This window comes from Oncorhynchus tshawytscha, unplaced genomic scaffold, assembly GCF_018296145.1.
Source record: "Oncorhynchus tshawytscha isolate Ot180627B unplaced genomic scaffold, Otsh_v2.0 Un_contig_4141_pilon_pilon, whole genome shotgun sequence".
NCBI classification, from domain to species: Eukaryota; Metazoa; Chordata; class Actinopteri; order Salmoniformes; family Salmonidae; genus Oncorhynchus; species Oncorhynchus tshawytscha.
Window position 1 is genome coordinate 115,120 of NW_024609499.1, and position 17,894 is coordinate 133,013.

Consider the following 17,894-nt stretch of genomic DNA (forward strand, 5'->3'; position numbering starts at 1 on the left):
TTTTGACCCCTCAACATTATCGATCACCACTGAACTGACAGTTTTAATTAACAGAAAACCTAGGAATGCACTCACTGTTAGCTAAAAATGCCTACATAGGAACTGTTTTTGTTTAGCCATAGCAACCAATGTTTTCTTATGAACTCACCGATGAAAGTATATTTTTTTGTCAGGTTTTTGTCCTCAGATGGAAGGATGAAATAGTATAAATGTACTTATTAAAATAGCGTGCAGAACTCATCACAAGCATATGAAAATGAAGTGAAAATGCAGCTATTGTGATTGGACAGTGAAATATTCTATGCGTTTTTCTTGACCCCCGTTTCACACGGGCTATTTTGGCACCGGGTTTCTGGGTCTAGTCCTACAAAGTTGGACCTAACCCTGCTCCGGAGCAAGGCCAGGTAGCCCTGGGCTAAGGTTGGTGCTAGAATGTGCAAGTGTGAAGACTTGCATAGCCCTAGGCTAAAATCTCAATAAACCCAGGGATAAGGAGACTCGTGCAGTGTGAACACTGCATGTGGATGAATATGGGTCCCGATTTCCAACTGTCTTTACAAGCTATGTTATAGGGTTAGGGTACTGACTGTATATTTCACAGGGAGGGTGCAGAGTCACCTACATCCAGCTGTGTGTCAATGAGGAGTGACCGCTCAATGGATCCACCGATAAACTACAAGAGAGAGTTTATTCCCAATCGCAGGTCATTTATGATTTTCATAATGAGGACGTTGCAATGTGTCAATACGTCCAACAATCGACAAAAGACAAAAGGTCTGGGCCCGTTTTCACAGTCTCAGAGTAGGAGTTTTGATTAGCATCAGTTTTGGTCAGCATCAGTACTGATTAGCTTCAGTTTTGATTAGCATCAGTTATGATTAGCATCAGTACTGATGAGCTTGAGTTTTGATTGGCATCAGTTATGATTAGCATCAGTACTGATTAGCTTCAGTTTTGATTAGCATCAGTTATGATTAGCATCAGTACTGATTAGCATCAGTTTTGATTAGCATCAGTTTTGATTAGCATCAGTACTGATTAGCATCAGTTTTGATTAGCATCAGTACTGATTAGCATCAGTTTTGATTAGCATCAGTTTTGAATATTATTTTGCATATGGTTTGATGACGGTTGACTGACCGAAAGCTCAGCCACAATTAAATAAATAGATTTTCATCTGTCTGGAAAAGTGCAGCGACTTTTTCCTGTTTCTCCAGTTTAGCATTTTGACTCTAGCACCCTCACTAAATTGGTTTGGGTGTGTGGTAGATTCTGCCTATTATCTATTAGATCATAATGATGTAGGGGGACTTGATCCTAGATCAGCACTCCTACTCGGAGACACTTTTGAATATGTGATTTCTAATAGACATCTTGCAGATCGGTAAAAGCGACTGTACATAAGCATAGGATTGATTAAAAACACACCTCAATTATTTTGTTTGCAGGGAGGGAGCAGACTCACCTACACCCAGCTATCTGTCAATGAAGAGTGACCAGTCAATGGGTCCATCTTCAAGGTCATTTATGATTTTAATTAATAGATGATTTTTTAAATAATTTAAAGTATCTAAAGTGGGTCATGTGGGAATTTTTTACTATAAAAAAATCAACAAAATTAAAATGCACAATACCTTGCATGTATGTATAAAAAAAACACATTTGAGGTGATCCAAAACATCAATTTGTTTAATTTCAAATGAATGTATTTGCACCTAATGTATTTCCACCACTTGTAGGATGATGACATCAGACACAACACAACTGTCCATTGGTGGAGTGCATGCAACAATGGTATGTTTGCAAGTTTTAAGCTGAAACTCTATGTATGCATAGTAAATGTATATTCAGTGGATTGTTCTTAGTTTCAATAATAATAAGCAATTGGCATTGGTGATTTGGCAAATAAAAAATATCAACTATATGTGCAGGTACAGTAACTGTTAATTGGTTTAAAAAGAAATACAACTGCCTATGGTGATGATCGTTTTTATTTCTTGGGTTCTCAGCATACTGAACATCATGGCATGAACAGAGTCAGCAACCTCAGAGAATTCCCACAGAGAATCGAAGACTGGACGAAGGAGCATGTGAAAGAGTGGCTAATTAGTAGCCTCAAACTCCCTGAGGTCGCAACAAAACTTTATGAACAGGACGTGTCAGGAGCTAGCCTGGTTTGCATTGAGAAACAGGACTTGACTGATTTCGGTGTTAAGTTTGGGCCTGCGATTCAAATCATAAAAAATGTAGAGATACTGAGAAACGACTTGGAGAGTGTAGGGAGAAGCATGAGATCCCCTGAGAGTGATCCCTTCAGAAGACAGGAGAGATTTAGATTTAAAGCCATACCAGAAGCTAGGATGGGGTCACATGAGGAAACTCTGGATTCTGACAGTGTGAAATCGGAGTCGGTGGCTCCAAGTCTAAGCTCATCATGGACATCAGTGGAAGAACTGAGACATTCTGGTTCAGATGTTGCATCCCCCATTCTACTGCCAATGGTAGAGTCGGAATCCATTCCAGCTTATGGAAATATGGAGGACAATACGAAACAAAGTGAGACGTCCATCTCATCATTTGACCACTTAAGAGAAACTGCTCCAAATCTGGAGAAGAGAATATGTCCCCCACGTCCCTTTGACCAAAACGACCTATCGTTCACATACATACAAAATGATACCCTCCCCCCTGAATCCGGTCCAAGCAATCTCATTGACCCGGTACATGAGTACAAGCTCCTGCCAAGCACAGAGGAAGCCAGTGAGATAGATATTCTGGAAAAGTTCAGCAATGAAGTGTTTCGTTTTTCCGCAGCCTGCATGAACTCTCGCACCAATGGGACCATTCATTTTGGGGTGACAGGCGGGCACGGACACATGCATGGACAGGTGATTGGGCAAAACCTGCCATCATTCAATATGTATACAGACAGGTTTGACATGCATCTCAAGGAACACTTTGGAGAAGAAACAAATATCGCAAGAGCATGCATCAGACCTCCAAAATTCTTTCAGGTTCAACGTCTAGATGGTGCGACTTCAGACAAGTGGGTGATAGAAGTTGATGTTGTCCCAAGTTATTCACAGACTCAAGAGAAGCTTTTCTATACCTCAATAATATCTGAACAAAATGGAGAAGAATACAAAACTGAATGTCTATTTATTCGACAAGGTCCAAAGAGCATCAACATTCTTGCAAACAATAATCCCAGAAGTCTACAGGAGAAGATGAGAGGTTTGACAGAGGAAGTCAAATGTTGGTCATCAGCACGTAAGTCAAAAGAGGAGAGCAACTGTCAGCAGATAACCCAAAACCAAAACCACCAAGGTCAGAGGCTAAAACAATTGATAACTCATGGGAGAGACACACTTGAAAGCTCATTGCAAGTTATAGTTGTCACAAACAAGTGCCACCCCAGTCTTCATGAACATTTGGGGTTTTTGAAGGAGATGAAGTTGTTTGCAGTGCTGGAGTTTGACCCAGAATCTGACATGAACGGGACATGCAGTTTCTACAGAACAGATCGCATAGCGAATCTTCATTACCCTCGAATGTACAATACTAATGACAATGTCTCCACTGTTATCGGAAAGCTGAACTTGTTTAAGCAGACAAGCTGGGTCTTTTGTAATGGTCGAGCAAATGAGGTCAGTGAAGCAGACAGACCTTTCAGTACCAGTGAATGGCTGAAGAAACGTGCTGGAGAAATCAGCGATATGGTTTCATTTCTCTGCAATCCAGACGTCTTGTCGAAAGACAGATTACTTGTGGTGTTCATGCTTCACTCAGGAGTCACTGACATCTCAAGCCCTATACTTGAGGCCTTTTGTGCCATCTATCGCACTCTTGAGGGTGAGGATAATATGCTCTGCATATGCAAAGATTCAAATGTATTCAGTCAATGGAGAGACATGATAAACACTCGCTGCAAAGTGGATATTACTAGTAAATGTATCTACGAATTGAGCCTGACTGAAATCGACTGCACCATCAGGAAAATCAAAGAACCCCAGACACGGTCCTCTAGGAGATATCTGCCATCTTCTGGCTCCAGTTCAGTCCTCCTGACACAAAAAGACGAAGAGCTGATGACCGTACTTGATATACTGAGTGAAAATGAATGTGAGAACACTGAAATTGAAACCAAAGACACTTTTGAGGAATTCAAGACCAACACGGAGGAGGACTTTTACAGAGGCGGACAAGTGACTTGGTGGAACTTCTACTTGTCCGAGAGGCCAGGTTGTCTGCCATTCATCAAACGTGACAAGTATGAGGATCTTCACAACCTGATCACACCTACAGAGGGGTACACATCACCATGCATAATAATAAACCTCTTCCATCATCCAGGATGTGGTGGAACAACACTGGCCATGCACGTTTTGTGGAACTTGAGATGTAAATTCAGATGTGCTGTTCTGAAAAACACCACAGCACAGAACAGTGAGATCGCAGTCCAAGTCACACACCTGCTGACCTGTGGCAAAGAGAAGCAGTTGAGTTATTCTCCTGTTCTACTCTTGGTGGACAACTGGGAGGACGTTGAAGACCTACAGAGATGCATACTAAGTGCAGCCAACGAGAAGAAGAAACCTGACACTCTGATGGTCATCATACTGAACTGTGAGAGATCCCAGATTCCAGCAGAGAGCTCCAGAAACAGCCGACTTGACAATGTGTTCATGATCAACAAGCTCTCCACCAAAGAGCAGAGCTTCTTTGAGGTGAAACTGAAAGAGCTCAAAGGTCACCATCAAAAACCTGAAACGTTCTACGCCTTCATGATCATGACAAACAATTTCAGTGAGAAGTACATCAAGAATCTGGTGTGCAACACCCTGAAAGACCTTGACACCTCCAGAAAAGAAGGACAGCTATTTTCACTCTTAGCTTTGCTAAATACATATGTGAACGGCTCCTACATGGCCCTGTCCCTATGTGAGGATTTTGTGGGGATTAGGAATGCTCTGTGGGGAAAAGAGACACTTGAGGACAAAATGAACCCATACTCCACGCTACTGATGCGCTTCGACATTGAAGAGCACGGCACTTATCAGGCAGTTCGGTTTCTACACCAAATGATTGCAAGTAATTGCCTCAAAGTCCTCACCGGAAAGCACAAGCTTCAACTGGGGAAATAACAACCAGTCTGTTACACTGTGACTTGCTGTACAAATCTGGCATGGGTAAGGACATCCTGGTTCAAAACATCCAAAGTATGCTGATCACGCGGCAACGAAAGGAACTTGGACATGACAAAGATACACTCTTCTCTCCTTTGATTGAAGACATACAGACGGATGAGGGAATCAGCCAAATCAAAGAAGTTCTTGTAAGAGCAACAATGAGATTTGACAAAAACGCAACTCTGCCACAAGCTTTGGCAAGGCATTTCTATCTGAAAGAGAAGGATTATATATCTGCTCTGCAATGGGCCAAGGATGCACAGCAGAAAATGTACAATTCTTACATTGCAGACACATTGGGACAGGTGTACAAAAGCCACCTGAAATATGAAATTGAACGTGCTGAGGAGCTCACTCCAGAAGGGTTAGACAAATGCCTAAAATTAGCATTTCAAGCCACCAAAGCATTCAGAGATTCACAGGAACTCGCAAAGAAGGATGAGACAATGGATTCCCTTGATCTGCCCAACAGAAAGAGGCAACGAACCTACAACACATCTGGGTATGTCGGTGAAATGGAAGTTTCAATTATTGTTTTTGATATCATCAAAGATATTCCTTTCTTCAACAAAAGTGACGCACTCCAGCGAGACAAAATGCTGCAGTTCCTCAAAAACCACTTGCCAGTGAGTGATTTTCATGAAACAACAAACAGTACAAATGATCAATTCATTGCTGTTCTGTCAGACCACGAGAAATTCTTGGTCTCTTTGAAGCCACGGCTGAAGGAGATGTTCCGTTTTTTTGAGAACTACTTCACATACCTGAAGCCAAGGTCAATTGAGAAGGAGACAGCAGAGGACAGAAACAAACGGAAAGTATCAGAGCTCTTCAAGAAGTACATTCACATCTTCTGTTCCTCCGGAGAAGAGAGAGCCTCTGAAAGGGCCAGTAAACCAAAACTGAGTCTCCGGCAGGAGATAGAGGAGCAGCGGAACTATTTGGAGCAAAAGCGAGCAGATTCATTTGCTGGTCTTCTCCAGTATCTGAATGAGAAGAATGGGAATCAAATTGAATTAATTCTGAAGAAATGGCAGTTCATTGTTCAAAATTCTACACGGAAACTCATGGCTGACCGGATCAATTTCATCCTTGCAAACATTGTTCTTCACTGCATTAAGCAAAGCTCAACATTGCTGAAGAGGTACGAGGAGCTGGTCTCCCTTCTCAATGAGGCACTGCAAGACGAGGGAACCCATTCAAACTGCACAGAGCTGTACTACCTCTCAATGTTGCTGATGTGGCCAAGAAAGGACAACCTGCTTGAGAGCACCACAACGTTCAAAAACATTGGCACGTATGTCACTTCATCGAAGAAATCTTTCCATCGTCGCTTCTCCCACATATTTCCGGCGAAGAGTTGCATCGCACATTTCTACCTCGGGAAATCAAGAGGACTGAGGAGAATAATTCACAAAGGCAGGCTTGATCAGTTGCTGTACAAAGAGGGACCCAAAACATCACACAAGAAGGCCTCATCCAAAGATAGACCCCCAAACCCGCATCAACTGTGGCAAAGTGGAGCAATATGGAGGGATCCTGAGATACAAAACCTGTTACAACGGGTCAAAGGGAAAACGGAAAACGGTGACATTTATGTTTACTACGGGGGCAATCTGAAAATCTCAGTGCGTCCAGTATACCTTGGTGGAGTCCGGAGTGGATGCAGTACGGAGGAGGTCTCCTTTTACCTTGGATTCACCATGGAGGGACCCGTGGCTTATGACATAAAGTATGAAAATGACCAGTAAACAGCTTACCATCAGGCAGACTGAGGAAGGGATGCAAGCGTTTGCACTTAGGGAAAGGAAAGGCTTCCATTGAAGTTATATAGGCCTAGAGGGTTTGACTGGGGTGAATGTCTGTGAACCAGGACAGAATCACATTAAGTAAGATACCAGTGTGCTCTTGTCACTGTGTGAGGAAACCCAACCTCAACCACCTGGAAATAATCAAAGCAGAGAGAACAGGTGTCGGGTGACATTCAACAATGAATCATTCATGCTTTTAGAGGTGAAACAATGACAATCAATCTTGCATCAGAATGGATTGTAATGTCTCTAAGTCCCTGTCATTGTATCTCTAAGTCCCTGTCATTTTATCTCTAAGTCCCTGTCATTTTATCTCTAAGTCCCTCTAATTTGGTTTCTAAGTCCCTCTAATTTGGTCTCTAAGTCCCTGTAATTTTATCTCTAAGTCCCTGTAATTTGGTCTCTAAGTCCCTCTAATTTGGTTTCTAAGTCCCTGTAATTTTATCTCTAAGTCCCTGTAATTTTATCTCTAAGTCCCTGTAATTTGGTCTCTAAGTCCCTGTAATTTTGTTTCTAAATCCCTCTAATTTGGTCTCTAAGTCCCTGTAATTTTGTTTCTAAGTCCCTGTAATTTGGTTTCTAAATCCTTGTAATTTTGTCCCTAAGTCCCTGTAATTTGGTCTCTAAGTCCCTCTAATTTGGTCTCTAAGTCCTTGTAATTTTGTCCCTAAGTCCCTGTCATTTTTCTCTAAGTCCCTGTAATTCTGTCTCTAAGTCCCTCTAATTGTAACATACAGTACTATACAGTAGCAGACCAATGAACAAGGATTGTAGACCTATAAACCATTTGCAACTATTCAATGCTTTAAACATGTTTTATGGTTTTGCATTGTGTTTATTGAAACTACGGAATGATTATTGTGTTACAAGGCATATTGACTTTCTGCAAGTTATGTATCTTCTTCAGATGTTTGTCTAAATACATTCAATTGCGTGGTTATTTGAAATTATATGCTACATTATTTACAAGAGAAAAGAGATGAGGAGAAAACCTATTGTCAATGTTTGTTAATGGAATAAAGAGAATTGCATACTATATATATATACAGTATATACCTGTATATATTTGAGGATATTTTTTCCCCTGAATGTTCTGTAAAACAATTATGATTCTATAAAAAAATGTTACCTGCATGTCTTGCACCCTACTGAAAATATTTTAATATGTGACACTTTTCAAATCAAATCGTATTGGTCACATACACATGTTTAGCAGATGTTATTGCGGGTGTAGCGAAATGCTTGTGCTTCTAGCTCCGACAGTGCAGTAACATCTAACAACATATACCCAAAACACACAAATCTTAAGTAAGGAATGGAATTAAGAATATATGCAGATATGGACGACCAATGTCAGAGTGGCATGGACGTAGATACAGTAGAAAAATATAGAATTAAGCAATAAGGCACGGGGGGGTGTGGTATATGACCAATATACCTCGGCCAATATACAATTTTGAACCTGGTAGTGTGCCAAATGAATATTCATAACCTACAGTAAAGCACTGTTTGATTATGTTGTTGTTGTGTTTAATTTACCAGAACCTGTTTCATGTGCCACTGGCTTTTCTATATCTTACCATCTGCCAATGTTCAGCTGGAAAACTATACAAAATGGCCATCCCTGGAATATACTTTTCCTGATCAGTAGGAATGTTATTTTCAAATAGAAACACAGCAGGCAGATAGAGACTATCTGTCATGATTTTATTAATTTGCTACAAAAAAAAAGGATTTTGCTGTTTTAGTCACTGAAATACAGTTTGTCAGAATAACTGGTCTGACACCACCCTCTACTGGACCAACACAAATCACACACTGTCAGTGTGGGGCCGATTACGTGTTAACTAGGTATTCTTGTGATTATTTTTTTTATACAATAGGGTCGCCCAAAGAAGTGTGTGAGATGCTGATTGTGAGAATGTAGACTTTCTCTCAGTCAAGCTGTCCAATACAATAACGGTTGTTGTAGACAACATGTAGTGTCCATATGCTTGTGTAATTACTGTATCTGTCTGTCTGCCATTTTCTCACATTACAACGTAATTAACTTCCAAAACCAATGTAAAGTAAAGGGTTCCCAAAAGTTTCCAAAACTATAGCCCAACAGACTTAGCTAGCTACTGCTACTCCTTTATAGCCGCACGACAGCAAGCAAGATATAGTAATAAACAATTATTCTAAAGGGAGCTAGATAGCTAAGAAAGTAGGCTATTTACCGGATATCTAAATGAACGCAAACCAACGCAAGGTTCGCTATTATGAAGGCATTTCTTTATAAAACATAACGAATAGCAAACGTTTGGCGTGGCTTTATGCAATGGTTGCGTAAACCGCGGATAATGTTCTTCATTTTTCCAATTTATTATAATTGTAGTATTCCCCACAATACTCATGGTTAAACAACCTACAGTAAACTGTCACGTTCATGTACTGGTAATTTGAGCTAAGTCCTGTATGTCAGGATGGCCGAGCGGTCTAAGGCGCTGCGTTCAGGTCGCAGTCTCCCCTGGAGGCGTGGGTTCGAATCCCACTTCTGACATTTATTTTTGTAATGTAGATGCAATATGCCTTTCTTTGTAACATATTTATATTCAACAGGAAATGAATGTCAGAAAATGTTGTTCAGTCTTATAACACTTTGACCCAAAAATTAAAGGTACAGATGAACCATTTAACTTCTTTAAGGTTTTTGTTTCCTTACATTGAAAGCAGTCTATGACTCAAATCAAATCAAATCAAATTTTATTTGTCACATACACATGGTTAGCAGATGTTAATGCGAGTGTAGCGAAATGCTTGTGCTTCTAGTTCCGACAATGCAGTAATAACGAGCAAGTAATCTAACTAACAATTCAAAAAAAAACTACTGTCATACACAGTGTAAGGGGATAAAGAATATGTACATAAGGATATATGAATGAGTGATGGTACAGAGCAGCATAGGCAAGATACAGTAGATGATATCGAGTACAGTATATACATATGAGATAAGTATGTAAACCAAGTGGCATAGTTAAAGTGGCTAGTGATACATGTATTACATAAGGATGCAGTCGATGATATAGAGTATAGTATCAACGTATGCATATGAGATGAACAATGTAGGGTAAGTAACATTATATAAGGTAGCATTGTTTAAAGTGGCTAGTGATATATTTACATCATTTCCCATCAATTCCCATGATTAAAGTGGCCGGAGTAGAGTCAGTGTCATTGACAGTGTGTTGGCAGTAGCCACTCAATGTTAGTGGTGGCTGTTTAACAGTCTGATGGCCTTGAGATAGAAGCTGTTTTTCAGTCTCTCGGTCCCAGCTTTGATGCACCTGTACTGACCTCGCCTTCTGGATGGCAGCGGGGTGAACAGGCAGTGGCTCGGGTGGTTGATGTCCTTGATGATCTTTATGGCCTTCCTGTAGCATCGGGTGGTGTAGGTGTCCTGGAGGGCAGGTAGTTTGCCCCGGTGATGCGTTGTGCAGACCTCACTACCCTCTGGAGAGCCTTACGGTTGAGGGCGGTGCAGTTGCCATACCAGGCGGTGATACAGCCCGCCAGGATGCTCTCGATTGTGCATCTGTAGAAGTTTGTGAGTGCTTTTGGTGACAAGCCAAATTTCTTCAGCCTCCTGAGGTTGAAGAGGCGCTGCTGCGCCTTCCTCACGATGCTGTCTGTGTGAGTGGACCAATTCAGTTTGTCTGTGATGTGTATGCCGAGGAACTTAAAACTTGCTACCCTCTCCACTACTGTTCCATCGATGTGGATGGGGGTGTTCCCTCTGCTGTTTCCTGAAGTCCACAATCATCTCCTTAGTTTTGTTGACGTTGAGTGTGAGGTTATTTTCCTGACACCACACTCCGAGGGCCCTCACCTCCTCCCTGTAGGCCGTCTCGTCGTTGTTGGTAATCAAGCCTACCACTGTTGTGTCGTCCGCAAACTTGATGATTGAGTTGGAGGCGTGCATGGCCACGCAGTCGTGGGTGAACAGGGAGTACAGGAGAGGGCTCAGAACGCTCAGAACTGTGAATGAGTCACTGCAATACACACTATGATTTGGTAAACTAACCTCTGCACTGATTTTGCAACATGTATAAATGCAAAGAGAATAGTTAAGCATAGTGTTGTGCCAATAAATTATATATATACTAGATGACTTATAGGGGGCGCTGTGTTGAAGCCAACATGCCTCCATCTTGGCACTCCCCTTGTTTGTAATTCATATTTTGGAAGCTATAGAAATGCATTTATTAATGTCTACATTTGTTTTTGCCACATGTATTATATTACAGACACCTAAATGCATACTTTACAATTATATTATGTGAGGTAAACATACATATAAAAAATCTATATATAAAAACATTTTTCAAAAAATATATATTTATTATATTACTAATGTTACTATGCCCAGTACAACAAAAAAATACTTAAAAACATGTCATTTTGTCCTGAAACATTTAAAGCTGCAAAAGGTCACTTTTTTGGGTGACCCTACAAAATTCAGACAGAAATTTGAGTTATAGATCTGTCATATCATTGAAATCAATCCTAAGAAGCTTAGATCTATGCTATGTGCACAATTTCTATTCTTCCCATTCTTAACTTTCATTTCTGCATGTTTTACTTTTGATTTTGTTCACCAGCTTCAAACAACTGAAAATACAATATTTTTGGTTATTGAAAACATATTTCACAGCTGTTTCGATGGTACAATGACTCTCTACGCTATACTTGCTTGTTTGATCACAAACTTATATTAGGCAAACTATTAGAATTATTGCAACCAGGAAATGGCAGAGAAATTTCTGCATAATGTACCTTTAAAATGATCTAGGCTATTATGATGTTTTGAAGCCATTCATGCACTTTTCACATTGCATGTACACACATACATAGCTAATTCAATTAATAAATTAAATAAAAAGTCACAGTAACTTAGCCCAGAGTTTAAATTCTACAATCAGTGTTTATTCATGGATGCAAAGGGAAGCCAGGCTTCCCCCGCAATAAACACACAATTATTTATCCTTGTCTCTCTGTTTTTCATACTTTTCCTTCAATTTGCAGGAGGCTGAATGTATCTCACCAGAGAAAGCATCAGAGTGAGCGAAACAAAGGCCATCTTGCTCTGTATGTGTAGCCCGATTATCGGATGCTGTCTTGACAAAAAGAGTATGACATTGTTGCCGCCCGTAGCATTGGATGCAAGGGAAGCCAGCAAGCATTTGGCCTCCCCTGATTAAAAAAATAAATAAAAAATGATAACCAATCAGCGTTGAGCTAAACTGAGTGAGCTCAACTGTGAATGGCTCTAGCACACAAAAAAAGGAAGCCAGTTAAGGATTTATTTATTTTCAAAGACACAACTAGGTATATCAGACTTACGGTTGTTGCACCGACAAAACTGGGAAGTGGAGAAATATTAAACGTATGGAGATTAACAGTAGTGTTCTGACAAGCACACAAATGACACTGTAATTTAGCCCATTCCTTGTCTGGAATGATAATTGTGGTAACCCGTAACAAAAATCTAATAAATAAGGTAGAACAGCCCAAATCAGTTTCCATCACCGTATTGTACAGTGAATTGAAGACTAAGTACTCAGCAGTCATGTTTGGGTTTTGGAATGCTGTCAAGCTCTTACCAGGTCTAGTGTTCCCAACCAGAGCAATCCGGGTCTCTTTTGGATCAGAAGGAAATGTTGCTACTGTAGAGAGAAGTGTGATGTTGATGTTCTTTCTGTTTGGGCATCTTATAGAACATATTTTCAGTCTCACATTGCTTCATAGACTTACATTATTGGTCTATAAAATACAAACTCTAAGCAAATTAACAATGTCATTATCTACAGGTAACTTCCTAAATAAGCCTAAAGACTAAGTTTCCACATTAGGCAAATAGGGCAGCAGTGTCTTGCTGCCTTGGGTAGAGCACCAGTTGAAAAAGTGTAATGTAATCGATATTGTGTGGGACACATAGAGAGACGATGTCTAAAAAAAAAAATCTACGAGAGAGAAGCAAGGAAAAGGCATCTGAAAGAATGTTGGGGAGAGAACCAACTTCCATGTAAGTTCTCTGACTTTTTCAGAAACTGGATACAGACATCATTGTCCTCCTTGCTTGTCTGCTCTTCTATTTTACCAAGGATAATCCAACCATAAAGCCATGGGTTCACTTTTAGTATGGGGAAAAACAACCAGATTTGAATCAACACCATCTACGAGAAGCTTGGAATGCGCTAGAATTTGGCTTGGTCAGGCTTATATTCATTTACAGGTTAGGATACAACCTCACAGTTTCATGCAAAGAGTAAAAGTCATTTCCAGAGGGGCAATTCAACGGAAACAGAACTACGCTTTGACTCTTAGAAAAAAACTGTTTTTTTTTCACTTAGAAAATGTATGCCAAACAAAAACAATTGAAATCAAAGTTGAACAAACCACATAACCCGCTGAACAAGGGCTACTTTAAACAATGTCTACTGAAAAATGTACAAAAACGAATTTAGTGGAAGAACTATCATTTCAAGATCTTTCTTTCTTTTTACTATTTGCTACATTGTAGATAAATAAGAAAGACATCAAATCTATGAAATAACACATGGAATCATGTAGTAACCAAAAAGTGTTATACAAATCAAAATATATTTTAGATTTTAGATTCTTCAAAGTAGCCACCCTTTGCCTTGATGACTGCTTTGCACACTCTTGGCATTCTCACAACCAGCTTCATCTGGAATGCTTTTCCAACAGTATAGAAGGAGTTCCCACATATGCTGAGCACTTGTTGGCTGCTTTTCCTTCACTCTGCGGTTCAACTCATCCCAAACCATCTCACAAGTGGGTTGAGGTCAAATAGCCCTTACACAGCCTGGAGGTGTGTTGGGTCATTGTCTGTTGAAAAACAAATGCTTGTTAAGTGTGCCTTGGATTCTTAAATAATCACTGACAGTGTCACCAGAAAAGCACCACCACATTTTTAAAATTTAACCAGGTAGGCCAGTTGAGAACAATATCTCATTTACCTCATTTACATTTATCTCATTTACTACTGCGACCTGGCCAAGATAAAGCAAAGAGTGCGACAAAACAACAACACAAAGTTACACATGGGATAAACAAGCATACAGTCAATTACACAATATAAAATATGTATAAAGTGTGTGCAAATGAAGTAAGGAGGTAAGGAAATAAATAGGCCATAGTGGAGAAGTAATTACAATTTAGCAATTAACACTGGAGTGATAGATGTGCAGATGAGGATGTGCAAGTAGAAAAACTGGTGTGCAAAAGAGCAGAAAAACAAAAACAAATACAGGGATGAGGTAGGTATATGGTTGGATGGGTTATTTACAGATGGGCTGTGTACAGCTGCAGCGATCGGTAAGCTCCTCTGACAGACGATGCCTAAAGTTAGTGAGGGAGATTTAAGTCTTCAACTTAAGTGATTTTTGCAATTTGTTCCAGTCACTGGCAGCAGAAAACTGGAAGGAAAGGCGGCCAAAGTAGGTGTTGGAAATGCGGCCAAAGTATGTGTAATGATTCTAAAAAGGAACACATGGATTAGACATTTATTTTTGTACTGTGGCCTTTATTTTATAAAAGTAACATGTAGAGTTTTGTTGGTATTTGATGGTAGTCAATTTAGCAACAAAATAATTATGACAGAAAAACAGACTCGCACAAATTTCAGACTTGAGTTTCCATAATGTAAAATGTATCAACCCCTTCAAAAATGTCCATTAATTAAAATCCACATTATATTTCACATTTCCTGTTGCTGTAGGAATATTTTCCTGTTGTAGCAAACTTGCTCAAATTAAGATCTGTACAGGCAATGCTCACAGATTATTTTGTGCATTCCATAAAGTACAGCTTTGTGTCAAGAAGTGTGAAACTTAAAAATGTAGCCGTTCCTCAAAATGTGACAATGTGTGGTACATGAAGACTTAGACCTATTTTAAAAAGGTAACAGCCGTGTCCATTTAATCCAACAGAACTCCAACCACAGACACAAAAGGAGGTCTGCATTGTTCTGGTCGGGAAGACTGAAGCTGGGAAAAGTGCATCAGCTTTAGAATCAAGGGTTTCCTCTAATTCTCTGACAAAAAAACTGTGAAAAGGAAAAAGGGAAGGTGGATAGGCAAAATGTAGCTGTTATTGACACCCCAGGGTTGTTACATACTACATTATCCAATGAAGAGGCACTGAACAAGATCACTCTGTGCATCTCTCTCTCTCTGCTCCTGCTCCCCATATGTTCCTGGTTGTGATCAAGCTGGGAAGATTCACTGAAGAGGGGCAGAAAAACGTGGAGATGATTCAGAGATTCTTCGGTGATGAAGCATCGAAATACACCATGGTTGTCTTCACACATGGAGACCTTCTTGATGGTGATGGTGTAACAATTGACAACTTCCTGGGTGAAAATCCAAGTTTAGGAAGTTTAGTTTTCAAATGCAATGGGGGATATCATGTCTTCAACAACAAAGATAGAACTCACTCCCGGGTCACTGAGCTCCTTGAGAAGATAAACAATGTGGTGAAGGTGAATGGAGGAAGCCACTACACCACTGAGATTTTCCAGGAGGCTGAGAGAGTGATTGAAGAGGAGAAGAACAGGATCCTGAGAGAGAATGAAGAGAAGATACACAGAGAGGAGGAGAAACTGAAGAAAGACAAAATGAAACAAGAGGCTCACGAGAAAGAGCTTAAAGAGGAGAATGAGAGGATCCTGTATTGCATAAACCTGTCCAATCCTCTCAGATCTCCACCTGGCTTACAGGAAGGGGCTAGTTAGGGGTTGTTTCTGGACAGGGGCTCTGTTGTTTCTACTAGAACCCTTCCTCTACATGCAAGGCTCTTCTGATTAGTGTTGTTACTGTAAGTATCATCATTGGGAATTACCAACTTTAATAAACTGTCATGAAGATTATTTGTGTTATTTAAAGAACATGCCCTGAATCATCTGACACGTCCTCCACCATCCCTCCCTTCTCCTTCCTCCTTTCATTCTCCACCATCCCTCCCTTCTCCTTCCTCCTTTCATCCTCCACCATCCCTCCCTTCCCTTCCTCCTTTCATCCTCCACCATCCCTCCCTTCTCCTTCCTCTTTTCATCCTCCACCATCCCTCCCTTCTCCTTCCTCCTTTCATCCTCCACCATCCCTCCCTTCTCCTTCCTCCTTTCATCCTCCACCATCCCTCCCTTCTCCTTCCTCATTTCATCCTCCACCATCCCTCCCATTTTTTCTGGTTGTGTCTAGTGGGTCTAGCTAATATGTATGTTTCTAGGAAATTACCAGACTCTTTTAAGGTGTAATATTGTGAGTATTTCAAGTGAGATGTTACACACACACACACACACACACACACACACACACACACACACACACACACACACACACACACACACACACACACACACACACACACACACACACACACACACACACACACACACACACACACACACACAGTTAACCAATGTATTTCCTTTTTACATTACCCTAAATCAAGGCTTTCGTACTATCACACAAAAACCCTTAACTCAACCCTTTCACCATCACTGCACAACCAGAGTCAAATATAACCATATTTTTCTTCTTCTTCAGTAAACTATTTGTTTTCCACTTTGACCCAGAAAAGAAGTGCCCTCCTTTCCCTTATTGAACATTATCACATGGAACTACAGTGTAACTGCATCCTCGTGTAATGTTTAATGAGTAGAACCAAATATACTCTATCACAGTGTATATCTCTATCTAGTGGAAACTATGGAGAACTACAACATGTATGTATTTTAAACATAGTCAGTGGGCGTGTGTGTGTGATTGGGGAGTTTGTGGTGTATACAATACAACACTGGTGGTTGTATTGAGAGTAACAAGGGAGAATCTAGAAGCGGGTTATTTTTATTTGAACCATTATTTAACTAGGCAAGTCAGTTAAGAACAAATTATTATTTACAATGACGGCCTACCAAAAGGCAAAAGGCCTCCTGCGGGGACGGGGCCTGGGATTAAAAATATATACAAATAAATACAATATAAATATAGGACAAAACACACATCACAACAAGAGAGACACAACACCACATAAAGAGAGACCTAAGACAACAACATAACAAGGCCGCAACACATGACCACACAGCATGGTATCAACACAACATGACATCAAAATGGTAGCAACACAACATGGTATCAGCGCAAAAACATGGTACAACCATTTTGGGGCAAAGTCAACAGCACAAAGGTCGAGAAGGTGGAGGCAACAATACATCATACAAAGCAGCCACAACTGTCAGCAAGACTGTCCATTATTTTATTAATTTGAGATCTTATATATTGGTTGTTGACCTAGAGCCATTTGATTTTTGCAAGTGCTGCTGGTTTATTCACTCACTTTCTAAACTATGAATCCTTCTATTTGATTCCTACTAATGATTTTTTCCCATGAGTCCTGATCAAAAGTAGTGTACAAAAGGGAGTTGTTGGTCGTCCCCAGAGTTTAATGTGTGTTTGTCTCCATCTGCTGACCCGGAGGACCCAGACAGACCAGGCCACTGTGACTCACATGCCTCTCCATACTCTTAAATGGCTTCCTTTCCTCATACCCGTTCCTTCTAAGAGAATCTATACATGACCAGACTAGGAAAAACTCCAGGCCTTAGTTAAAGAACTGGAGATTTTCCTAGTCAGGTCACATGGTCAGGAAAAGGTCCCGGCCATATTCATATCAACTGGGGACTTAAAAAGGTTTACGACTATTTATTACATTTTTTATTTCACCTTTATTTAACCAGACAGGCTAGTTGGGAAGAAGTTCTCATTTACAACTGCGACCTGGCCAAGATAAAGCAAAGCAGTTCGACTCATACAACAACACAGATACACAT

The 17,894-nt window shown here is 40.3% G+C and overlaps 2 protein-coding genes, 1 non-coding gene and 1 pseudogene across 3 annotated transcripts; all 4 read left to right on the plus strand.

The window, feature by feature from the left end:
- Positions 1-169: 169 nt before the first annotated feature.
- On the plus strand, positions 170-5,308 carry LOC121844970 (sterile alpha motif domain-containing protein 9-like). Its single transcript, XM_042315537.1, has 4 exons — positions 170-703; positions 1,449-1,520; positions 1,740-1,794; positions 2,010-5,308. The coding sequence occupies exons 1-4, from the start codon at positions 639-641 to the stop codon at positions 5,142-5,144; spliced, it is 3,327 nt and encodes a 1,108-aa protein (XP_042171471.1). The 5' UTR covers positions 170-638; the 3' UTR covers positions 5,145-5,308.
- On the plus strand, positions 5,186-8,036 carry LOC121844971 (sterile alpha motif domain-containing protein 9-like). The gene has a single exon (XM_042315538.1). The coding sequence runs from the start codon at positions 5,186-5,188 to the stop codon at positions 6,938-6,940; it is 1,755 nt and encodes a 584-aa protein (XP_042171472.1). The 3' UTR covers positions 6,941-8,036.
- A 1,423-nt stretch (positions 8,037-9,459) lies between these two features.
- trnal-cag lies at positions 9,460-9,542 on the plus strand. Its single transcript has one exon. It is a non-coding gene; the product is annotated as a tRNA-Leu (tRNA).
- Positions 9,466-16,034, plus strand: LOC112234793 (annotated as a pseudogene).
- The last annotated feature ends 1,860 nt before the right edge of the window (positions 16,035-17,894 follow it).

Coding starts and splice junctions, on each gene's coding strand:
- LOC121844970 (XM_042315537.1), top strand. CDS start 639: ATGAGGAGTGACCGCTCAATGGATCCACCGATAAACTACAAGAGAGAG. Junction 704..1,448: donor GAGTTTATTCCCAATCGCAG/GTCATTTATGAT, acceptor TTTTGTTTGCAG/GGAGGGAGCAGACTCACCTA. Junction 1,795..2,009: donor GTGGAGTGCATGCAACAATG/GTATGTTTGCAA, acceptor TTGGGTTCTCAG/CATACTGAACATCATGGCAT.
- LOC121844971 (XM_042315538.1), top strand. CDS start 5,186: ATGGGTAAGGACATCCTGGTTCAAAACATCCAAAGTATGCTGATCACG.